At 42.4% G+C, this 25,394-nt stretch overlaps 2 protein-coding genes across 3 annotated transcripts in view; both read left to right on the top strand.

Moving 5' to 3' along the window:
• The window catches only part of acsl3a (acyl-CoA synthetase long chain family member 3a), a 40,688-nt gene extending 36,537 nt beyond the window's left edge, over positions 1-4,151 (top strand). For both annotated transcript variants that reach the window (XM_005738348.2, XM_013912202.1), the window contains 2 exons: positions 1,351-1,508; positions 1,600-4,151. In XM_005738348.2, coding sequence (XP_005738405.1) covers positions 1,351-1,508; positions 1,600-1,757 — 316 coding nt within the window. In that variant the 3' untranslated portion in view covers positions 1,758-4,151. The remainder of the gene's footprint in view (positions 1-1,350; positions 1,509-1,599) is intronic.
• Positions 4,152-7,027: 2,876 nt separating this feature from the next.
• On the top strand, positions 7,028-9,059 carry kcne4 (potassium voltage-gated channel, Isk-related family, member 4). Its single transcript, XM_005738347.1, has 2 exons — positions 7,028-7,094; positions 7,615-9,059. The coding sequence occupies exons 1-2, from the start codon at positions 7,072-7,074 to the stop codon at positions 8,177-8,179; spliced, it is 588 nt and encodes a 195-aa protein (XP_005738404.1). The 5' UTR covers positions 7,028-7,071; the 3' UTR covers positions 8,180-9,059.
• The last annotated feature ends 16,335 nt before the right edge of the window (positions 9,060-25,394 follow it).

Here is a 25,394-nt window from a genome sequence, read left to right as displayed (position 1 = left end):
CATGTTTCAGTCTGTCTTTCTGCAGAAGTTTTTTCTTTTAGCATTAAAAGTTTAAGCATATCATTGCACAGCACTAGTTTGTTCTGTGGTTCAAAAAAGGGTTCAGGGCACTAATAATAATAATAATAACTTTATTGATACTAATTTAACTCATTCACTGCCATTGACGTCTATAGCCGTCAATTGCAGTGAATGAGTCAATGGGTTTAACTCATTCACTGCCAATGGCTGGCAGTGAATGAGTTAATAATAATTAGTCATTTTTGTTTTTTCTTAAATGAGTCTGTTATTGTGTGCAAACAGAAATGATTGACATGTTATAAAGAAAACTGGTATGCTAAGAAATGTTACATTAAAAATGTTTTGCTCTGTTTAAAACACAACAACAACACTAAATTCTGACAAAAACTTTAAATTTAATTGGTGGGTAATAATTGTGTCCTCATCTGTATGAATGTTACTTTGACATATCGACCCACCTTAACAAACTGGGGCTGTCAAAGCAAACCCTTCATGCCAAAGGCACTCCCCAATAACAGCAGTCCCACCCAGCAGGATGCAATTTGCTCAGGAATGGCTTGAGGGAACACAAAAAATAGCCAAAGTTGTTACCATGTCTCAGTCTTATTCATTAACAGCAGATGTGCCAAAAGAAAAATCCATTCTGCTGAAGCTGCAGTCCACAGGACACCCACAGGCCCACATCTGTGGCCTAAAGGCTCTAAATTGGTTGTAAGGTATAAGGGTGAGCATGAGTATCTGTGTTAGCTATGTGATGGACGAATAACTAGCAAATGACAAGCAGAAGAAGATGAATGGACCATTTATTAAAGTTTTGGTTGTCTGGTGATCTGCGGTGCAATATTTTTCTGATTAAGCTCCATGTATCTGCCCTGCACGAGATAACAAACAGGCAGAGTGAATTAAGTTCAGATAACAACAAATCTGTTTTTCATTATTCGGTAGGAATAAAAACCTTCATTTTGTACCCTAAAAGTGGCAGGCCCTCCTGCTCTGTGTGTTTCCACAGATTCACAAAAACATTTTGTCTTTCTGATTCAGAACCTGGATCTGTTTCTGCAGCCTGAAATATTTATTCAGTTCTGGGTCACAGTGCAGCTGTTTGTCAAGCGATTTGAAGCATGCAATCTGTTCACACTCTCTCAAGCATGTAGTTTTTCCATCTCCTTACAAGGCTAAATATGCCACTCACTGACGAAAAGATTGCAAAGATTGCTCACTCTGGTGCTCCATTACCTTATTCGGCCCAGCGTCCACATCCTGAAGACCAGTTTAAGCTAATAATTGTTCTGTTTTTCTTTCTCTTTGACTCGTCTTCCTGCTCTGCAGTGACGAGACGTACGTGATTGGCTTTGTGGTGCCCAATCAGAAGCACCTGTTGGCTCTGGTTGACCAGTACGGTATCCGAGGGTCATGGGAGGAGCTGTGCAACAGCAAAGCCGTGGAGGAGCTCGTCCTCAGGGTCATTACTGAGGCCGCACTGGCAGGTGAGAAAGTCAGAGAAGGGGTTAAGCTTCATCTCAGAGCTGCAGACACAAGCTAGGTTTTACCAAGTTTATGTTTCTTCTTCCTTTGTAGCCCAGCTAGAACGCTTTGAGATCCCCCGCAAGATCCGGCTGAGCCCAGAACCGTGGACACCTGAGACAGGATTAGTGACTGATGCGTTCAAGCTCAAACGCAAGGAGCTGAAAACACATTACCAGGATGACATAGAGAGAATGTACGGTGGAAAATGACAGCCAGGACCAGCACAGACCTGAGACCAGAACAATACTTAACTCTGAAACACTCCCACACCCCCAACTCCCATCCTTTAGTCTGCAGTGAAAGAGCCACAGCAACATAAATCTGTGCTAAATCTTGTGGTTTCAAGGACCTCACAGAAACACAGATAAACCAGTTTTACAGAGGAAGCAGATTTTACTTGAATTTGTTGCAAAAGACGGGCTGAGAAGGTCTTTGTAAGAAAACATCCCTTGTGCCCTTTTTTTCCATCCAGGTGTGTGACCCTATTCCAGAGGACTTTATTGTTCCAGATGTGAGTTATGAAACAGAGCATGCGTAAGCTGGTGTTGTCTGTTGAACTCTTGTCTGAGTTGCCACAGCAGAAGCTCAGGTCGCTTGTAGCCTCGGCGCCTTTTACTCACCTGTCTCGAATTATGTGTCGAAATCAGTTCATTTTGATCTTCTTCTAAAACTTTAACTTCAAATTTCTAATTTCCTGCAGGTCAGGAGACGGTTAATTTTCTTTTCTTGTCTTTAACTTGTTTAGTGTTCTGTCAGTGGTTTATTTTGCCTCCCTCCCACAGTCAGACTGTGACTCCCACGCTCGTGGGGCGTCTCTCCCATCAGCACACTATGAAACTAAAAGCACAAAGTCATTTGAGTGCAATGAAACAGGTTGGTAATCAAAGATAAATCCTGTTATGTGATCTGATGATTTTTATGTTTCGACAATGATTCTAGTTTCAAAAAATTACCAAATTGTGACTAATAGGTCTTTTAAAACACTGAAGAAAAAGAAACAAAAGTGCATGTTTAGACATTCCCTACAGTGATACAGTACACTTTTCAGTGGGTACTCCTTGTATTACAGATGAAATGACTGTGTAATCATTGTAGTATTGATAAATCATAATGCAATATGAAAATAGATTGCATCTGCTCCAGTAAGGCAGTTGATTACAGAGAGGATCTAAATAAAACTTTATCAGTGTGTGTGTGTGTGTGTGGGCTGGAGAACAAGCACATTTATGGAAGTCTGACTTTGTCTACCTTGCAGTCATTCTCTTTAAAGTTGTGTCATACGTGTTGTCTTTTGAATGGCCAAGTGTGTAGCTTCACGTACACAACCCTCACAGCCTTTTGCCTTTTTTGTCAATCTTGGCTGATCGGATGTTCCTCCTTATTCACACATTTCCATCACTGAAGCAAATGTGTCGGCTGTGTTTAAGCTGAAGTTATATGATCAAAAACCAGGTTTGTAACTCGCTGCAGTCCTTTGCTGCAGTGAGAACCTGCCTTGGTGAATGACACAACTGGATGAATGCGCCAGATACACGTGAGCTAATCTGATGATGCGATGGCTCTGTTGTGCAAACACAATATTTCCCTTTATGGAAACAGAAGTGATAGTGTAGGGCTGTTTTAGGTTATTTTCTATTCTACTCTTAGAATACTTGCATTGTATAATTTTGGGCAACACCTCTACATGTTTTAATTCACATGTTTTCTGTCCCATTGGCACAGTTGGATAAAATCAAGCACCTAGCCACGCACTCTGCTTTTACAAGCATCTGTGGGAAAATGGGCCATTCTGAAGAGTTCAGCCGAGATATTCCAGAATCAGCTGTAAGTGGTATTACTACAGAGTGGAAGCATTTAGGCAGGACAGGAACCTAAGCCTTCTGTGGCATTAACATCAGCACAAAAACTGTGAGCTTCATGGTGTGTATGTGGTCCTCTACTTTGCCTATATCGTGTACATCATTTGAATATCTTTGTTAAAGTATTCCCTTAGGCTCCTCAGGGCTCCTCTTTCATTCCCTCAGTTTATATTTTACACAAGAACAGTACCAACATTTAGCGAGAGACTTTGGACCCAGCATTCAAAATCTTAAAAGACTGTGCCTACCTTTTCCCTAAAGTGAAGTGTTTGTTTTTGTGTGTATTTTGCAGCTCAGGGCCACTGGACCTTGAGTAGCCTGCCAAATAATCAACCTGTCAGGTGCAATTTAAAGTGTGTGCTAGAACGGGAACTAGTTGAGGCATCATGTGTCTTCCCACCTTTATTCCAAAATCACGTTAGAGAACTAGACCAAACCTTTTATGTAGGGCTTTGTTGTCTGTTGTTGTCTTTCTATACCGAGGTTGCAAGTGTAAGAATATGTCATTTTTATTATTCCTTCTTTTATTATTATATAACAAAGTCTTCCATGATTGCATTTGGTGAAAAGGGCACACGGGGCAGTGAGCCACACTACCTCCTGCATGTGCTGTACGCCCACCTACATGAATATTTGTGATTCACTGGCTTGCCTGTTTGAACACTGTAACACATCGCCCAGCCTAGTGATGAAAATTATTTATTCATAATTTGCCTTCTCCAATGAAGTAAATAAAGATTTATTTTGGTCTCCTTGTAAGTGCGTTTTATTTCCGCTATGGTCACCAAGTCTGACTAATTAAATTGAAAGTATTAAGCACTATCATTCTTTTGTAATGAGCACATTAGCCTTACTGGGTGTGGGGGTGATGCCTGTGTCACCAGACAACAGAGAAATGATGACATTTATTTGTGCCTGAACGTCAGCTACAGAGTGAAATCAGCCTCCACTGATTCAATAATGCTAATGGTTAATTGGAACTAAATTCAATTCAACCATTAATGCTCAGCAGTCATTGGATTTTTGAGGAGTCACTTTGGAGTGTTTGCAAACTGATCCTTGGCTGTGTCTGGTGAAATCTCCTTTGGATGCCACGTTTTTAAAACAAATGAAGGCGCCCTTGAAATTAAATGACACAAACAGTCAGCAGGTCAGTCACATCACATGGAAGATAAAACTGCAAGGGGACCTTCATGATCTTTAACATCTATGTTAGCTTTGCTTTCTGGAGGGTCAGGCCTTTTATCTGAGCCCTATTTATTTTTGTTACTTTGAACATAGTAATTTTAATAGAATTTTACAGAAAGGGAGTTAAGCAGAATGAACTCTACTGTGCGAAAGAGTCTCCCTCCATTTCTTCATGTTTTGCCAGATGTGCTTAGAATTTATTAAAAAAAAAAAAAAAAAGGTCTTGAGCAAAAGTTCTCCAGCTTTCTGAGGGTCTTTCAACTTTTTTCGTTGGACATTGGCTGCTTTTCAATCATTTTCAGTTCAGTCCTTGTACCTTGCACCAATAAGGTAATTTCCAGATCTGTTAGCTAAAAAAAAATCTGACACATTGCTACATGGTGTGCAGTGTGTCCTGAAAAAGTTTGAGAAAACTGTTAAAGTGAGGACAAATGAAGTGACAGGTCTAAAAAAATGTAAAAAGTATCTGAAAGTTATGTTATCAATAGAAAAAATCCATCAAGTATCTGACAATGGGCCTGAGAGCACCTGCCTCTTTAGTGTGATAAATCTGCGCTGAAATCTTTTTAGAAATGATGTCAGTGGAAGAGTGACTCAGTGACTGGCAACGGCTTCAGCATGGGAATGATCCCAAACTGCCAATGCAATAAAAGCATACCAAAGCCCAGAGTGGAACACTATCAGCCGGTACAGCCCTCCTCACAGCCCGGACCTCAGCATCACTGAACCAGTGTGGGATCCTCTTGGGATCAAGATGTCTGTCAAGAAGCCTTGACACTATTCCTGCTGATTACTCAAATAAATTACAGAAAGCTGAAGTTAGTTCAGGCTGTGTTGAAGAACTAAGGTGTTTTTCAACTGTACCATTGTTCTGTGTTTTACCAGCAGTTGTTATGAAATGGTTAAAATATCTGTAGAACTCAAAACTAGTCTTTGCTCCATGCCATAATCATGGTTATTTCTCGTATAAAGTTGCCCATTTGAACATCACGTTCTATGCGGATTAACGTGCTTTTAGAGCTGGCCTCAAGTGGCCACTTGAAAAACTGCAATTTTTGGCATTTTAGCAAAACCTTTAATTTTCAACCCCAGCTTTTAAATATCTTGGGAATCTCACATGAATCTGCAGCGCTTCTCTGCCTTATAACAACTCATAATAACCTAATGCTCTTGGCTCTCTTTCATACATGATACATAAAGTAGAGCTATTTCCTTTAAGTGGCTGGTGGAGACCAAAGAAGAGACCAAAGAGCCAGTCAGTATTAGAGTTACACTATCAAAATGATCAGATACAAAACTCCAAACTAACAGTTCTATTGCTGCATACTGCAATAACTGCTGAAGGTGTAAAAATAGTGCTTTGCTAATACACTGATATTTTATACTTATAGTCTTCTTCTGCTACATAAAAACTGTTACTGCACTTGAGTATTAACTTTTTATTTATTTACATATATGTTTAAGGTTACTCCTGGATTTTGAAGAGAACATTTGATATCTAAAACAACAGACAGAAAATGTGTTGGTCTTCTGAAGTGCATTTACATTTCAACCCTCTATCATCGGCTAAAATGGTTTTCCTTCTCAGCCTCTCTGATTATCTCATTTTAAACCAGGTCCAACAGGTGGAAATTATGCTAGAACAACAACAGAAGAACAGAACAAAGTCTGCAGCAGAACTTCCATGAGTTCCATGAGGTGAACCACTAGATTGATTTAACAGCTAGGACACTAAAATACTTCTGATTGTAAGACTGTCATGCTAACAGCACTGATACACTTTTATTTGGGATGGATTTTTTGATTATTTTATTGTTACACTGATACTTCTGCTGGAGATTCAAAAGACCACCGTCAGACTAGAGTTCTCAGAATATTTGTCAGCACAGATGTGTTGGAAATGAAGTCCCTACATTATTCAAACACATCTTTAAAATTTTATCCATAGACTTCAGGCTCATTTGCAAGGAAATGGAAAACAGTTTTTGCCTCGGAATGGTCCAGAAGATTGATGGAAAAATAGAGTGGTCCGATAAGATATAGACTCTAATAGACTTTGACAGCAGAGAGTGTGAGCAGTGACTCGAGGATTAATTCACTTTTCATCAGCTGCTTCTAAACAGTTGCAGTCTATAAGTATTTTTCCATTACGCCCTCCCAGGGGCCACTTTCTCCTGGACTCTGGAGATGTGATGTAATTCTTCATAAGATCTAAAGTACTCATGAGCATGTGGTAGTTTCATAAGAATCCTCCAGAGGTGTGAAGAATATTCAGAGATGTACTTTACTTCATTTTTTTTAAACACAAGATTCTCCCTCAAGGGTTCCATATACAGAGGGCTCATCTTACAATCAGTCCCCGTCATGTGACTCACGATGACGCTCCAGGGAAAGGGTATAAATAACTTCTAACTTTTAGTAGTTCTGCCAAACTCCAGAAGAGCTGCAAGAAGACACAAGTGGTAAAAAGGTCCACATGAGACACCGCTCTTCAGTTTGGTGAGTTTACAAATCCTGACACTTTTCTTAATGTTTAGTTTGAGACTAAATCTGTTTTTGACTGCTGGTAACTTTTGCTCAACTTTAGGGAAATGCACAAAAACCTTAATTAAAATATAGTAAATGAGCAAAATGTTGAAAGCAAACAAACAAAAAACCCTCAAAACTATATTTTCAAGCAATCAGTGCATGAATAGAAGAGGGTAGCAATTAGCGTTTTCTAAATCGCCTATAGCTGTGAATGATTATCAGTCTCTCAGTCTTGGCCCCGGTTCAGACTGGCGACCTGTATCGGTACCTCGCCTCTTGCCCCAGGACACTGGAGTAAAAAAAATAAATAAAAGAGAGAAAAGGATAGATAGAATTTTTTTTAACAGTTACATATGTTAAAGAAGGAGATAAACTCGTGAAATTTTGTAACTCTTTAGAAACTTTGCCTTGTGCGTAAAACACGCGCGTATGGCGTGCGTCAAGTGAAAGTCTTATATTTATGGATGGAAATCTTTTTTTTTTTTTTTAGGTCCCCTATACAAAAGTTGCACTTAAAAATGGAGCACTCGGAAAACTCCACAGCTTCACCAAAACGCCTCGTCCTGCACGCGCAGAGCACCGGAGAAGACAAAAGCGACGGGAACGCGTACCTCTACATACTGATAGTCATGTCTTTCTACGGAGTCTTCCTCTGTGCTATAATGCTAGGCTACTTCCGCTCCAAGAGGAGGGAGAAAAGAAGGGTGAACATATTCACGCGCCTGGTGCACGAGGAGGAACAGCGGGAGTGGGGTGCACTGCCAAAGAAGCACAGCCTGAGCTGCCCCGCTGCGGCCTCGGGACTGCGCTCGATGCAGGTGTCCCTGCCTTTCTACAACAACCACGGCGGCCACTTTGGGAATCTTCATTATGAAAGCGCGCTGGCGTGCGTGCTGTGCACGGAGCAGAGCAGCATCAGTTCCCTGTGCTCCTCCGCGGACACGCGCCTCACCATAGAAGAGGAGTCCGACAGCGGCACGGCGGAGGGACCGGCGGAGGGACCGGAGGAGAGCGCGAAGCCAGGAACCGAGAACAGCGGGGATGATTCAGGCTGAACCTCCCCCATTCCAAAAGAGAAGAAACATCACCATGAGAGAGAATCAGGATGTCCTCTGACGTCTTACTATCAGAGGAGCCTTAAACAGCCCAACAGCAACTTCCCAAGCCACCATTATTCATGATATGAGTAAGGGACTGGGAACTGTCAAAGAAGTCTGAGTGTGAAATGTTTTAGATTTTGCTCTCAGACCACTTAGAGGGTGTCACGGCTATGAGTGAGTGCCCAGCGGCAGCATGAACCCACACACAGACACCACATTAGGCCACATATTTAAATGTATATCTGCTTTTATTTAAAACTACAAGCTGAGATTCAGATGTCATTTTACATGTTATATGTTGGAAGAACTTCCAAGTGGTGAATTCTGTTCATGTCAAACTCAGATATCCTCAATACAAGTAAATCAGAGTATTTGCTCATATATTCTATGATTTTACTGTATATTCATGATTTTTTTTCTTCACTTTGTGGTGACGCCTCCCTGCTGGAGCTCCCCACCCTCTCTTCTGACGCCACACTGAGCTCCACTGCACTGGTTTGGGCTGATGACTCACCCTGCTGCAGGGGGATGAGTGGAAGACAGATGACTTTTCTTGTGGGGAAAATATTTTGTCTGAAACTGAACCTGGCTTCTTTCTGGCCCACCCAACCCTAAGTTTTGGGGGGGGGGGGGGGGGTTTGTTTTTTAAGTATACCTGGAACCCACTTGAAAAATAGTGTAAGCTCTGATGTAATTGTAGCTTTGTACACAATCTTTGAGTTAGGTTTACTTGATGACACCACTGCACTGTACATACGGTTTGCATTTGTCACACTGTAAGGCTTAATTTAAAATCGAATCTTTGTAGTGGTACAGAAAGAATAAATGCTTTTGAACCCAACACAAGCTTCAGGTCTTTTTTTCTTGCACTGTAATGATCCACCAATGGAGGGCAGTGTTGTAGTTGTTGCTCCTAACAAATAAGGATGATGGAGATGAAATGAGGAGAAATACTCACTATTTTTAGAAAGCCTTGATTAATATTAGAATAATGCAAAATAGGGCTGATAATAAGTGTATCGTTGCCTCTGAAGCTCATCTCCTTTGCACATATCCTTAGTTAAACCTCCACAGTTCTGAAAAAAATACAGCAGGGGTTATCACAGTAAACACAATTCTGCTTCTTAGTTTAAACACAGACCATGCCCAAACCTTTACCGTCAGCTAACTAACAAGCCTTAATCCATTTGTTTCCTTTTTTATTGTTAATATTTTTTTATTGTTGTGGGGGTTTAAGGTCATAGCAGACCACCTGAGGGATCGCAGACAGCATCTGTAGACCCATCAGCCTCCATTATCGTGTGGTGATTTGACACGGAGCACTAGCAGACAGCAGCAATGATTCACCAAGGTTTTCCTCTGAAGGGGAAAAGATGTCAAGTTTTTAGTTCGCTCTTATGTGAGTGTGTATGTGTGTGTGTCTTTTTTTCCTCCACCGCATCATCAACCCTGTCCACCAGCATAACACACGCACACAAACATGGGCTATCAGCAGCGCTGCAGGCTCACAGCTGCAATGACAACTCATCACACCAACATTAGCACCAACAAAGGCCACGGGGAATACAAGTAAAGACTTTATGACGTATATGTATTGACACTGTATCAGCCCTGATAGGCCCGCAAGGTGTCTGGCAAGGGTCTGGGTTTGTCTTCTTTGTTTATCAGGCATGCTCAATTTAACACCATTGTAAATACATTTCAGTGAACTGAAAGGCAGGAAGTCAGCTACACTAAATATTTGGTTTTATGGATTTATGAGTTTTTATGGTCTTCAGCCTCATCCCGGGAGATTAGACATTTAGTTCTTATCAAGAGAAGTACCCACTCCCCTGAAAGTTCTCATGTGAATCAAAGCAGACCCAATGCAAATGTCAGTGTGATCCAAGTTTATTACCAACATAAAAAATAAAAAACTTAAACACTTGACTTCATAAGTATTCAGCACCACCAACACTGTTTAGTGAATGCTTATGCTTGGGACCTAAACATGATATTTAGACTACTGGCACAGAGCCTTGAGCTTTTGCTTTGACCTTCTTTTATAAAATCCCAACCAGTGAAGCACTCACAGAGTATCCAGTCTCAGCCTCAGAGGTCAGGAATTGTTTCAGATTTATGCTTTGGTAGTGTGGCTTTCTTTTGTTTTCTTTGTTTTAAATTATTTTTGTCTAGCACAGTAATTGGTATTTAGCCATAGCATCAGCACAAATAAAGCCCATATGGATGATTAACACTTTCAATGTCTCCTCAACATTGAACAGCTTGATTCTCATAAGAAATTTATGCTTGCTTGAGGATGTAGATATGCTTATAGCTACCTGTATTATTTACTTTATGCTAAACATACAATAACAGACATCAGGGGTTTTTTGTTTTTGGGGTTTTTAGTTTTTTTGCATTTTCACTATGTCCAAGTTAGCATGCTGACTTAGCTCAGTATGCTAACTTGGCTCAGCTCAGTTGTTAGTCTCATATTAGCATGATATTTTAGCATTTATCTCAAAGCACCACTGTGGCTTACCTCAGCAGCTAGCTTGGCTGTGTACAGTGTACTCTTTCTATCTTTTATTCACAATTTAACTGTACTTAAAGTAAGACTCTGACCCATAGCACACCTAAATTCACTTGTGCTGTCATATGGCTTCAAAAGTCTAGGCAGGCTTATTATTTAAATGACTTGACTTTAGGGTAACTCACCTGGAAAGTGGAACCTTTGGTGCATTGGAATGGTGACATGAAGACATAGGTATGGGAAAGTCTGGTGTCGGGGGTAATTAGCACAGAACATTGAGGTTTTGCAGACGTGACATGTGACCACTAAACAGTTGACATTAAGTTGTCCACTATTTTGAAGTGACAATCATAATAATGATGTAATTTCAAGGGAATAAAGCCTCAGTGACACGGACCTAGTTACTCTCTGAATCATACTGAAACTAAAAAGTGTCACACAGAATTGAAATGGAAGAGTGGCCTTGGGAGCCCAAATGCATTGCAACTTAAGAAAACACCAGCAAATAGAAAAACACTACAAAAGCACACAAAACACAGCAGAAGTAGAAAAAGCACCATGAAAGCTAACAAAATACAAAGGAAGTGATTGAGAGCTGCAGTAAACGACTAACAGCAAATGTATCTACAGTATTATATGAATAATGTGAATACAGCACACATTACCTTCCATCTTTTTTCCCCCTCACAACACTGACTAATCCTCCTCTGTAAAAGTGTGGCTCAATCCGTTGCATGTTTTGTTTTCTGCCACTTCCACAGCTGTTCCATCATGTTATTGTCTCACTTTGTGCAGCATTTGCTGGTGTTTTGTTAAGTTGCATTTGGTCTCTCAGGGCCACCATAAAATTGAGGCATGTACCTTCAACCTTTGAATTAGCAGCCAAGAATTCTCCATTTCCAGTCTGCATCATACTTTCTTAAATTGTGCTACCTCTGAGCTTGTAGTTATAGCAAGGGCTTGCAGACAACTATGAAAAAAAGAATTCTATTAAAAACTACCAACACCAACAGGTCCAGTTTGGGTTAGTCCAATTTGCGCCATTGAGGCCTGGCAGTAAACAAATGGTTACAGCTGTGTCCACACACTGTAAAATCTAAATTTAAGCCTTCTCAGTATCCAAATGAAGCCATCCAGGTCAAATAGTGGATGGCTCAGATCCTCAGAGTCATATCTCAGAGTCTCTGAGATATGACTCTTTAGGCTGTTGTAGTCAGGCCCCAGTGCCCATTCCATGCATTAACATTAAAGGGCTCTTTTCTGGTGATCAATTACCAAAAAAAGAAAATAAACTGTATTATTATATTACTATAGACATTCCTAGTGGAGGAGTTGCTAATACGCGTTACTTTCATTGTAAGCGTACGAAGGTCATCTTTTCAGAACGCAACACATTTAAATAATGCTATGAGAAGAAGAGCAAAAGTGTGATTGAGGAGCCTTTGTGCACATCTCTGTTTCTGTGTGTCTTCCTTACCTCCAGACACTCTGACACGGATGCAGACTTGTTGAAGCGTTCAAAATCGCATTTCCGACATAAACACCCACATGAATTATTGATGTACAGCCAACCCACAGCCACACATTCGACCGTTCATTTATTATCAACCAGGAAGTCAAAGAGGGTGCACTGCTGTGTCTCTGGGAAAAATATCTGCAAATTGCCTTTGTCCTATTTCACAATCTAAGACCGTCTGTGTGAGTGTGTGAGAGACATAGTGGGGCAGGAAAGCAAGAGAACAAGGGAGTGTAACAAGGGCAAGAATAAGAAGCAGATGTGATGCATGGAGCTTCTCCTGCACTGTGAAGCAGGATGTGTGTCATTAGTGTCCCCCTGTGGGAGTCGATGGTGAAGCTTGCGTCCTGCCTTAGGCCTCTTTTACACACACACATATACACATACAAACAGACACACACAAACGCACACCACCATCACTACCAACCACCAACATAGTCTCTCCCCTTTTCCATCCTTGTCCTCTTCCTTTTGTTCTCTCTTTCAGATTTCCTATAAATATAATTGGCATTAGTGTTGTAAGTGGCTGGATTAGCAGAAGTATTTGAATTGTGCTGTATGTCTGAATAAATGTTTTACATCGCCTTACAGGTAGCAGCTAATTTTTCGTGCATCAAGAGACAATGCATACTAACTAAGCCATAGGTAGTTATTAGCTGCATAAGCCCCCCCCCCGCAACTCTTCTTAGGTCCACAGAGAGAGTGGGCTGGGGTTACTCGTAGCACCATTAAGGTGATTTCATGCAGTGCGCTGATCAGTGTGCAATGTGACGACTGCCCAGAGAAATGCCATCCAGTCAGCAGCAGCAGACAGGAACAGCACAGTGGAGGAATGGCTGATAGCATGTGTCTGAATTGAAAAAAACTACAACTTGTTACATTTTGTATCAAGACCACATGATGAAAAACCTTTCTTGTAAACAGATTTCATCAAAGTACAGACATCAGTTGCATGTTTGTAACCTGCTGTAGGTCTGCAGTGAGTGTAAGTGCAGGTTAGATCTGTTATCCATCTGCTGAAGGTCTTGAGATAATGTGGAAACGAGGCAGAGACACAACACATCCTGGTGGAAATTTTAAAGACACTCAGTTTCGCACTTTGCTCTGCAGCTCCCTCAAATAACACGTCTAACCCAGCAGTGAGTCCTGTGTAAATGCACCTTTATCAACCCAATTTCCACCAGGAGCTGTTTTTTTTTAGCAAAACACCTCTAAAAATAGTCACGGAAACAGCTCAAAGTTAGACAACAGCAAGGTAAAAACTAGTCAATGGAATTATTTAGAACTTGCATTTGTCAGGTCCCTCTCCGTGAATTGCTACCTTATCGTGGTGGAGGGGTTTGTGTGTTCCAGGGATCCCAGGGGCTATGTTGTCCGGGGGCTTTTTGCCCCCTGGTAGGGTCTCCCATGGCAAATTGGCCCTGAGTGAGGGACCAGACAAAGAGCGATTCAGAAGACCCTTATGAGGAAAACATCGAGGGAACAGTTTACCCAGCCCGGGATAGGGTTACCGGGGCCACGCTCTGGAGCCAAGCCTGGGGAGGGTGCCCGAGGGCGAGCGTCTGGTGGCTGGGCCTTAGTACATGGGGCCCGGCCGGGCACAGCCCTAAAAGGGGACATGGGCCCATCCTCCCGCAGGTCCACCACCAGCAGGAGGCACCGTAGGGTTTGGGTGCATTGAGGGCAGCCAGAAGCGGAGGCCCTGGCAGACTGATCACCGGCTACCAAGACTGGCAATTGGGACATGCAATGTCAACTCTCTGGTGGGGAAGGAGCCTGAGTTAGTGCGTGAGGTTGAGAGGTACCGGCTAGATATAGTCGGGCTCACCTCTACGCATGGCTTGGGCTCTGGAACCAGTCTCCTGGAGAGGGGCTGGACTCAGTCTGTAGTTGCCCCTGGTGAGAGGCGGCGAGCTGGGGTGGGTATTCTAATATCCCCTCGGCTTGCTGCCTGTACGTTGGGGTTCTTCCCGGTGGATGAGAGGGTTTGCTCCCTGCGCCTTAGGGTCAGGAAAACGGGTCCTGACTGTCATCTGCGCTTATGGGCCAACAGCATTCCGAGGGAGACTGGGGACATTGAGTCCGAATGGACCATGTTCAGCATCTCCATTGCCGAAGCTGCTGCACTGAGCTGTAGCCGCAAGGTGGTTGGTGCCTGTCGTGGTGGTTATCCCCGAACCAAATGGTGGACACCAGAGGTGAAGGGAGCCATCAGGCTGAAGAAGGAGTCCTATCGGGCTTGGTTAGCCTGTGGGACTTCGGAGGCAGCTGACAGGTACCGACAGGCCAAGCGGAATGCGGTTCGGGCAGTGGCTAAAGAAAAAACTCGGATGTGGGAGGAGTTTGGAGAGGCCATGGAAAAAGACTTTTGGACTGCCTCAAAGAGATTCTGGCAAACCATCAGGCGTCTCAGGAGGGGAAAGCGGTGCTCTACCTGCACTGTGTATAGTGCTCGCGGAACGCTGCTGACTTCGACTAAGAAAATTGTTGGGCGGTGGAAGGAATACTTCGAGGACTTCCTTAATCCCACTGACACGTCTTCCGAGGAGGAAACAGAGTCTGGGGATGAGGGGGATGACCCGCCAATTTCCGGGGGCGAGGTCACTGAGGCAGTTAAACAGCTGTGGCAGAGCCCCTGGTGTGGATGAGGTCCACCCCAAGTTCCTGAAGGATGTTGTAGGGCTGTCCTTGTTGACACGCCTCTACAATGTTGCGTGGAGATCAGGGGCAGTTTCCCTGGACTGGCAGCCCGGGTGGTGGTCCACATCTTTAAGAAGAGGGACCGAAGGGTGTGTTCCAACTACAGGGGGATCACACTCCTCAGCCTCCCTGGGAAAGTCTATGCCAGGGTGCTGTAAAGGAGAGTTTGTCCGTTAGTCGAACCTCAGATACAGGAGGAACAATGCGGTTTTCATCCTGGTCGCGGAACACTGGACCAGCTTTTTATCCTCTCAAGGATACTTGAGGGCGCATGGGAGTTTGCCCAACCAGTCTACATGTGTTTTGTGGACTTGGAGAAGGCATTCGACCGTGTTCCTCGGGGTGTCCTGTGGGAGGTGCTACAGGAGTATGGGGTATCTGGCCCATTGCTACGGGCCATTAGATCCCTATACAACCGTTGCAAGAGCTTGGTTCTCATTGCCGGCAATAAGTCGGACTCGTTACCGGTGGGTGATGGGCTCCGCCAGGGCTGCCCTTTGTCACCAATTCTGTTCATAATTTTTATGGACAGGATTTCTAGGCGCAGCCAAGTGGCGGAGGGCTTTCACTTCGGTGGCCTCAGAATCTCATCTCTGCTTTTCGCGGATGATGTGGTTCTGTTGGCTTCATCAGGTGATGGCCTCCAGCTCACACTGGAATGGTTTGCAACCAAGTTTGAAGCAGCGGGAATGAGGATCAGCACCTCCAAATCTGAGGCCATGGTTCTCAGCCGGAAAACGGTGGAGTGCCCACTCCTGGTCGGGGATGAGTTCCTGCCCCAAGTGGAGAAGTTCAAGTATCTCGGGGTCTTGTTCACGAGTGATGGGAGAAGGGAGCCGGAGATCGACAGACGGATTGGTGCTGCGGCCGCAGTGATGCGGACGCTGCACAGGTTCGTCTAGGTGAAGGTAAATTGGTAAATTGAAAGCGAAGCTCTCAATTTACCAGTCGATCTACATCCCTACCCTCACCTATGGCCACGAGCTGTGGGTAGTGACCGAAAGAACGAGATCGCGGATACAAATGGCGGAAATGAACTTCCTCCGAAGGGTGGCTGGCCTCTCCCATAGAGATAGGGTGAGAAGTTCAGCCATCCGGGAGGGGTCAGAGTAGAGCTGCTGCTCCTCCGCATCGAAAGGAGCCAGCTGAGGTGGTTCGGGCATCTGACAGGGATTCCTCCTTGGTGCCTCCTGGGTGAGGTGTTCTGGGCATGTCCCACCGGGAGGAGGCCCCAGGGCAGACCCAGGACACCCTGGAGAGATTATATCTCTCGGCTGGCCTGGGAACACCTTGGTGTTCCCCCGGATAAGCTAGAGGAGGTGGCTGGGGAGAGGGAGGTCTGGGCTTCTCTGCTCAGGCTGCTGCCCCCGCGACCCTCCCCAGATAAAGCGGAAGAAAATGGATGGATGGATGGATTTGTCAGGTCATCAGAAATATGAAACTCTTTATCATGCTAGTGGTCTTTTTTATCTAGTGGAAAGCAAATCTTGTAAAAATACTGAAGGTTTAAAGCTGCTATAGTCAATGGTAGTATATTAACAAAGGATCAAATTATTGTATATAGTGTGAAAAGTGCCCACAACCTTGAACCCACAGAGAACAAACACCTTTCTTAAATGTTTAAAGTGAGAACAGAGTGTACCACATGATCAAATATTCCCTTTGGAATATTTGATCATGTGGATGCTGGAGTAAAATATTGAGCTGGCATCCATCAGAGTCCCAATTACAATACTCTTTATGTTTCTGATGCTCTCTTATGAATATGAATAGGAAGCTAATTTGCAACATATTCATATAAAGCAACTTTGTAAAGTTATATAGATTAGTGCTGAATTTAAAACTTATTGTTCTGCCCACTAATGTTTTTCTGGCGATAAAGAAATTCTCACATCCTAAAATCTAAACTGTTTCATACTTATGTAATTTTTGTAATTTTTTCTATTATCTGCCGCTTTTGAGGGATTAACCAGAACAATCTTCATGGATCTTTTGCTGTGTGCATGCCCAATCTTTTCTAGGTCAATAAGATGGAGAAAATTATAACACAAATCCAAAGAAATTACTTGAAGCTGCTGACCTTCCTTTTTTCACCTCACGAGGATGTCAGGCGTCGGAGCTCTGTCTCCTTACGTGGCATTTCAGTATGCCACTCTAATCCACACTGTATGAACTGTTCTCACAGCCTCTTGCAGACTAATAACACGAGGATGGAAATGTACTCAGATTCTTCTGATGAACCACAACTTTCTTTGGAGTTCTTGTATTGATTCTGACCTTTTGATCTTTATCTCAGAGACCATTAGTGCCTAATCTTAGAAAGCTTCTCAGCATATTGCCTTGTGTTTTGAAGTTATTCTCCTGGGCAGACCGTAATAATACTATCTTTCTCACAGTCACTAAACCAGTGAGCTCTCAGGTCATACTGAGAGGTGTTCTTCTGTAGTGTTTCCAGCAGCACAGTAAAAATAATTGTTTGTGTGCTAACTTCCTTCTCTTTTAGTTCTTGTAAACGGGCTCTTATCCACTGAAAGTACTCACACACCTGTCAGCTCACTCAAAAGAGAAAGCTAATAAGTGTGAGTGTTGTGTTATTTTGCATGTTAAATGTGTTCCTTTCTCTCAGACTGTGGATAGTCATGTTTTCCTTTTGACAAACATTAGTCTGGAGTCAACCTTTTATCTAATAAGTGTTACTATGGAAACCTAAGCCAAAAGGCTAATTTGCATCTGTCTTCCTGGTCTGGAGGGACACCGGTACTAGTCAAGAATGAGAAGAGACTGTAAAGTACAAAATAAATGAAAACACAGCTAATCAAGCCTGTTAATGACAATTATTTTCATAATACAGAGTTTGTATATTCATTCAGTATATTAAGCTGGAGGAGAATCAGTGTCCATGCCATTGTAGACTTGGGCCATCAATAAACACCAATCAGGCTTAACATTATGAGCACTGACAGGTGAAGTGACTAGCACTCCATGAAGGTACCTGTTAGCAGTGTTGGGGAGTAATGGAATACATGTACCAGCGTTACGTATTTAAAATACAAAATATGAGTAACTGTTAGAATACAGTTACTTTGTTGAAAACAATGGATTAAACGGCGATCTTTTCCTATTTTATATGTTAGGCTATCCCCTCTCTAATTTTTGTAAATCCATGCATTCGCCCAAACACAAACAAAACAGGAAATAATAGGCACTAATGTATAGGGATGGGTATCGTTTAGGTTTTATCCGATACCGGTGCCAAACGGGTACTTTTGAAACGGTGCTGGTGCTTAAAGAATGGAGAACACGAACTTTGTCCAAAAACCTCTCATGTTCAGCTGTTTTTTTGTAAAAAAAGATAACAATGTTAGCCTTTTCTGCAGCTATAGGGCAAATATGATATCACTCTTGGCTGGAAGCAGTGCTTAAACAATGAAAAAAAAAAAAAAACTTTGTCCAAAAACCTCTCATGTTTAACTGTTTTCCACTTTTTCTTTGGTCATTTTAGCCTTTTTGGCCAGGGTGAAGGGAGTATCTGCCATCAAACAAGAAGACAGCCGCATGTAGCTATGATGATGTTTGCTAGTTCACCTTACATGCATTAATGTAATAACGTGGTTAGCCTACTCAACGTAAATTACACACGAACAACATTAAGCTACTCACGCAGAGAAGAACAGCTGCTGCTGCCATCATCATCCGTCATCATTTCTGCTACACTGGCAGGGCTAGGGGCCAGGACTCTGTTCTTCGGGTTTTTGGGGGATGTTGCTCCAGGTCCGATAACTGGCAACCCACCCGCAGTAGATGTGCACGGAGTGAGGTCTCGCAGCAAGCTATCAAATATGGCGCATTTCTCGGCTTTTAAAAAAAACGCTATGCGTCGTCAGGTGTTTCATCGGATTTGAGGTGTTACCTCCTTGACAGTATCACAGTATCAGCTTAAAGCACTTGTTGCAGGCTGCTGAGTTTGCATATTTTGAAAATGTTTGACCGGTCCATTTGACCGGTCCTCCTTCGGCATTTTTAATCTGTAGCTCTGCTCTAAAAGAACGTACGTATCTGGACCCGCCTACTATCCTCGGAAACGTAAAATGATTGGCTAGAATCTAAAGTGTATCACAGCTCAGGAGAAAAAAGCACCAAAATAAAGCACCGAAATGTGCGCTGCTTTTCGGTCTGGTTACTACCGTTTATGTCAGAACCGATACCGGTACCCATCCCTACTAATGTAAGTGTACTGTTAATGTTGGTGGCATCAGTTACACAATGGACCCAAAGCCAGCACAACAGAGCCAACAGTGCACGGGCAGGAATGCATTTCTTACTTGGAAATTCCGACACCATTTCATATTTAAAGAAGAAAGGGATTGGCATAATGTAACCACTCAATGCAAACTCCAAGCTGCTCATAGCGTCAGAAGGCTCCACCTCCAACCTAAAGAAACATCTGGAACTAAGTTCTTTTTTTTTAAAAACTAATGTTAGTCTATGGCAACTACCTTGTGATAGTTGTGGTAGCTACCTGGGTTATGTGCCACTTCAGAATCTTGGATGTACTATTGCTGTGTGATTTATTACGATTGCTGAAGGCTACTCGCCACCAAGCTAGCATTGTTACAACCTGCTTGCTGCAAATAATCATGTGCACTTCTGAAAGCAGTCTATGAACTAACCTCAGCTAATACCAGCTAAAAAATTTAGCTCTGTGGCATGTAGTCTTCAGTAATAGTAATAAATCACACAGCAATAGTACATTCATGTAGTTGTAAAAAGCATGGCAGTATAATAAGTAATCCAAAGTATTCAGAATATGTTACTCACATTGAGTAACTTAACGTAATATGTTACAAACTACATTTTGGGGCATGTATTCTGTAATCTGTAGTGGAATACATTTTAAAAGTAACCTTCCAAACACTGCCTGTTAGTGGGTGGGATATATCAGGGAGCAAGTCAACATTTGGTCCTAAGAGTTGATGTTAGAAGCAGACAAATGGGCAAGCGTTAGGATTTGAGGGAGTTTGACATGACTTAAAATTAAGGACTAGCTGCTTTGATTGAAAGAAGAACCACAGTAAGCTGTATCCAATCAGTGTCATGGTCCCAGGACTTCTGAACTGATGTTTTGAGTTTTGACATTCTGTTCATTTGTATTCTTAAGATCCCTAGGTTTTCTGTTCAGTATTGGTAATTGGATTTTCCCCTCGTGTTGTCGTCTGTGTCTCCCTCTGTGTGACCGTGCATATAGTGATTTAAGTTATTGTGCTTTGCTTCCACTCCTTGTGTCCCGTGTTTTCCTCTTTACATCGTGTTCTCTCTCTCTGCCTCTCTCGGCTGTCTCTGTGCACTTTCTGTGTTATGTATAAGGTCAGCGTCTTGGCATCAGCATTTTCAGTTTCGTGTCCTCCCCGCTCTGTCGTGTGTAATTGTCCTCAACTGTGTTCTGTGTGCTTCCACTTCCCTCGTTACCTTCTGTGTATTTATGTCAGCGTCCCCCTCTGTTCTGTGTCTTGTCGTCCCTCATGGTTCTGTGCGTTTTCTGGTGTCTCCCCTGTGGCTTAGCTTCTCCCAGTTCAGTTTTGTATGGCTCTTTGTGTTCCTGTTAATAAAGACCTGCCTTTTGAGTTTTTCCCCCTGTGTCTTGAGCCATGCGTTTGGGTCCTCTCTTGCCTACACACAGCCGCTCCTTGACAATCAGTATTCTTGTAGAGTGACTGCACTGGACCTCCTGGTGTGTTTTTAAATTTGTGAAAATTTCTAATGGAATTATCTGACTTTGTGTGAGGTATAGACGTCCAAGAAGTTTGTGTTTTCTGATTAAAATGCTACTATCATATTCAGCACTAATGACCAGGCTTCTCTGTGTGTGCAAAACTCTCATACAGCTTGTTAACGATACTAGCTAGCATTTGCTAATAAATTAGCATAACGTCCTCTCGACCAAATATGTCCGCTTCTGGTTAAATTAAAAAACACACAAACAAATAAATAAGTGAAGCCAAAACAATAATATTAATATCAAGGCATCAAAATATGGAGGCCAGAAAGAAATGGGTGATCTCACTGTGGCTACTTCCATCTTTTATGTACAGTCTATTGGGACAACCTATTATTAATCTATATCCAGGCATAAATGTAAAAGACTGAAGTCTTGTCCAACCTCAAAGAAGATCCTGGGTTCAAATCCACTGGCTGGGCACAGTTGCCTCCATATACTGTACTCTGGCTTCCTCCCACAGTCCAAAGACATGCAGGTTAACTGGTGATTCCATAATGGCTGTAAATGTTAGTCTAAATGGCTGTCTGTCTCTGTGTGTTAACCCTTGGCCGACTGGTGACCTGTCCAGGGTGTAGCTTGCCTTTTGCTTTGTGAGAGCTAGGATAGGCTTCAGTCCCAGCACAACCTGGGACTGGATAAGTGGAAGAAGATTTGTGGTCTCTCCTAAAGAAAACAAATACAGCAGAAATATGTAATGTCTCCCTCAGACCATGTCACCCAGTGCACAAGCTGTTGCTCTTCTAAAAGAGCCTGACTCATGTAAAAGTCTGGGGGTGTACGGACATAGTCACACGTGACACATCGAGCCAGGCGCAGTGAAGTCCTTACCCAGTTCTGAAAATACTTGGTCACGGCTTTGTTAGTGCTGTGTGTATGAAGCTTCATTAAGTCAGTGGGAGGTGTTGCGCCTTCCTGCCAGTTTTGCCTGGATCACTACTAATGAGCACAGTCATGGTTCACTGACAAGGTGTAGAAAAGATACATTTTGCTTTATTTTTCAAAAGCGGCTCCATGTAATCGCACACTGCAGACTGCCTCAAACAGCAGCGGCAGAAGAAGTTGCTTTCTGCTGGCTGTTTAAACACACCTGTCTAATAAGAGGCAAATTAAGGCACTATTGTTATATATGCAGTCAAAGAGCTAGCCCCTATAGGCTTGTTACCGTGACAACCACACACCAATGCCAGTATCTCCATTATTATCTTCTTGAAAGCTGTGCTCCGTCACAACTGCTTGTGAGCTTGTTACTGCCTGTTTTGGTGTGTCTCCACTAAAACCAAGAGTCAGAGGACTTTACTGCAGTGGATACTGTGCTGATAGCATACAGCATGGGGGAGCTCTGATGCCTCTCAGAGGCTTTTAAATGACATGTTACCCGTATTTGAGGTGTCTAGTATGAGGCAGATCATTGTGTACTAACTGCCATATGGTGTAAGTAATTATAAGCAACAGTTTCCATCTGCATGGGTGCAGAATGTAATAAAGCCATGTGTTCATGTGGGAGCATCTTGAGTGATGCACATAATAACTACATATTATTTCATCATCTCGTGATTAGCATTTTATTATCCAAAAATGGGACACCACTGCCAACCACTCCAGTAAGAATTAAATATTAAATATTAAAACTGGAGACGGTCTTAAGTTACTGTATGAGTGCTAATTAGAGCATCAGTATCAAAAAGAAACTTTCTGTGTGGTTCAGTCCAGAATTTTCACACAATCCGACTGGATTCAGAAGCATTTAAACATCCAAATCACACTTAAAAAGTACAAAGCAACTGAGACACTTTAAATTTGGGGGAAAAATATCTAAATGCTTAAAAGTTATTTCACTGGAGATCACAGCAAAAGAGAATCGAGGTGGTTTTTCTTTGTCTTGCCATCTGATTGTGGATTCAGCCGAGCACTGTCACCTGCTGATAAAAGTTTGCTCCATGTTTCGACTAGCACAGTTTTGGGTTCACCCACAGTGGCACATTAGTGAACTGTTATGTTGTTTGTTTTGTTTTTTGCCCAGTGGTATTCCGGCACTTTAATTTTCTCCTTGTAAAATATTCTGTAAGTATTTAGCTGTCTTCTCTGGATCATTATCCTGTTGAAAGACCCGCTCCCATTGCTTTAATAATCTTTTGGCTGATTTCTTTAAATTTGCATCCAAATTCTCTTGGACATAATTCTTTTCCCTCTGGCAGGACTTTCTACCATCAGATCCATGTAGGCTGAATTTGGACCCATCTGAAAAAATGTATCTCTTAAACTCACTGTCTGTTAACTAATTTAATCCTAGATATGTTTTTATTTTTTTCTTTGAGCTTGTGAATGGCTTTCACGCTCCCTCTGTACACGTTCTTACTGGTCGGAGAAGTGTGATCTCTGGAGCTGTTTCTGGCCTGTTTTTCTTGATGTTACTCACAATTATGTGGCCCAATCTGCTGCTGGTCTCTCGGCCTGTGTGCCTTCTGTTCTCTGCCATTAGCCCTCGGTTTTTAACTTGATGGAAGGTTTTTATTACTTTGCTATTTATAGTAGCATCTAGCCAGCTGCAAGATGATTTACATCTAATCTATAACATCCATCCATCCATCCATTCGCTTCCGCTTATCCTTTTCAGGGTTGCGGGGGGCGCTGGAGCCTATCCCAGCTGTCATAGGGCGAGAGGCGGGGTACACCCTTGTCACAGGGCCAACACACAGGGACAGACAACCATTCGCACTCACATTCATTCACACCTAGTGGCAATTTGGATTATCCAATTAACCTATCCCCATAAGCTGCATGTCTATAACATCTATAACATCAGTTATCAAAAATACTCTTATGTGATTCTGTCCAAATACTATTTTGTTGCCAGTAGTTACAATAGTTTAAAAAAAAACTGAGTTACTACACTAACTCCCATAATTTTCAGCTGTATTGAGAGATCTTCATCATCAAAACAAAAAACACACTCAGTAGCTCATCCATTCCACTTTCACATGGGCTTGAAGCCCAATCTTGAAAGCTTGTCATTGATTGCATGTGGTTGCTGTATGTGGGGATCTTTTGTTCTAGCCTTTTGATCTCTGCTCTGGTGAATGTCCTCTATGGTTCCAGTTTCCTATCATAAGAATTTTAGCCCTGTTTGGCTGGAGGCTTAATTCCCAGTTAATCCTGTGTGTGGTAAGTGTCACTGTAAGCACTAAAGGGAAACTTCCTTAAGTAGAGATTTTTTTTAAAGGAAGCAAAAATAGTTCAAACTAAAACAGAAGCAGCAGAGGCAAGCATGTCTTGACTTTTAATATGTGCAAAGCTCAAAAAACACAGCATCCTGCAGTTTTTTAATCTCTCTGCTAGAAAGTAAATGCTCATGTTTTTCTTTTTTTCATACTCTATGCCTGTAGTTTCACGAGTTCAGCTTTCAGCTAAAAATGTGCCAACATGACATTATTAGCTTCAGTTCCTTTATTTGGCTCCTGTTTGAAGCATATATGTGATTAATCACAGGATTGTTGTCCTTAAAGGTTACTCCTACTCTTTGCAGTATGTAGGAGTAAGTCTGAGAAATAGGATTTGTTCCTCAATTTTAGCAAAAGAGTAATTCTTTAATTTCAACAGTTTGTTGTTCCAATTTCAGCAAGAACTACCAGACTCACAAACAAGGAAAGCAGAGACTTAGCTCAGGGCTTTCACTGAAACAAAAAAACAAAACAAATAAATTAAAAAGTTTCTTGTAGGATGGGTGTGAGGAGGTCAGAGGTAAGTGGAGTGGGCAGGTGAGGTGTGTTTCCAAGGAGGATGGTTTCCTAAGGCAAGGCCAGCTAGAACATCAAGATGACTATAGTAAACGGGTAAGCAGATGCAGGTAACTACTGGGAAAAATCGAGGACACAAGGAACATGAGTGAAAATCATTGTGCTGTTAGCACAAGACCTCAGAGAGAAATCCAAAGGGCCAGGGAGACACACCGAAACAAACAAGAGATAAGTCAAACATTTCCCTGTGGCCTGACAGTCGTGGTAGCTTGCTGCGTGCTGCATCGACACTGTTGTTGCAAGCAGAAATGAGCTGACAGGCCTCCCAAAACCACGGATAACACTTGACGGATGATCTGATATCGTCATGTTGGTGTTGTTCCTGGAACAACATAGTAAATATTGTTCCAGGATCAACATTGCAAGTGACCAATCACATTGTTGTGACGTTATTCTTTGGCGCGCCAAGCCATTCGTCCATTTATGAAATTCCAATGTTGCAAGGACAATATCAATTCTGCTTAGCGTTTATTAAAGGGTTAGGGTTAGGTGCAACACTTGACTATCTTAACTCATATGGCAATCTCTTTGACACACAGGTTCACAGGCTAACGACAGACCTGGATGAATGGATGCAGACCCACTCTCTGCTTCTCTGCAGGTAAACTTCCCTCTAATCAACAAGATGGTTCATTAGAGGGAAGGTTAAGAGCAAGAACAGGAGGAGAGAATACTAAAGAAAAAAGGCAGACAAATGCTCCTACAGTTTTTTCTGAATGCTTAAACCCTAACTGTGATTCCTGTAGCACAATTTCTAAAACTATTCAGACTTATAGCAAAACCACTCACTAAGTTTGCAAAACTAAAAGCACAAAAACTGCTTTGCACTCAGTTTGCAATTTTGTAACACACACTTTGCAAAACTGTAG

The sequence above is a fragment of the Pundamilia nyererei genome, unplaced genomic scaffold (genome assembly GCF_000239375.1).
Source record: "Pundamilia nyererei isolate P.nyererei 1_Seehausen unplaced genomic scaffold, PunNye1.0 scaffold00083, whole genome shotgun sequence".
NCBI lineage: Eukaryota > Metazoa > Chordata > Actinopteri > Cichliformes > Cichlidae > Pundamilia > Pundamilia nyererei.
This window is presented reverse-complemented; position numbering and strand designations above follow the sequence as displayed.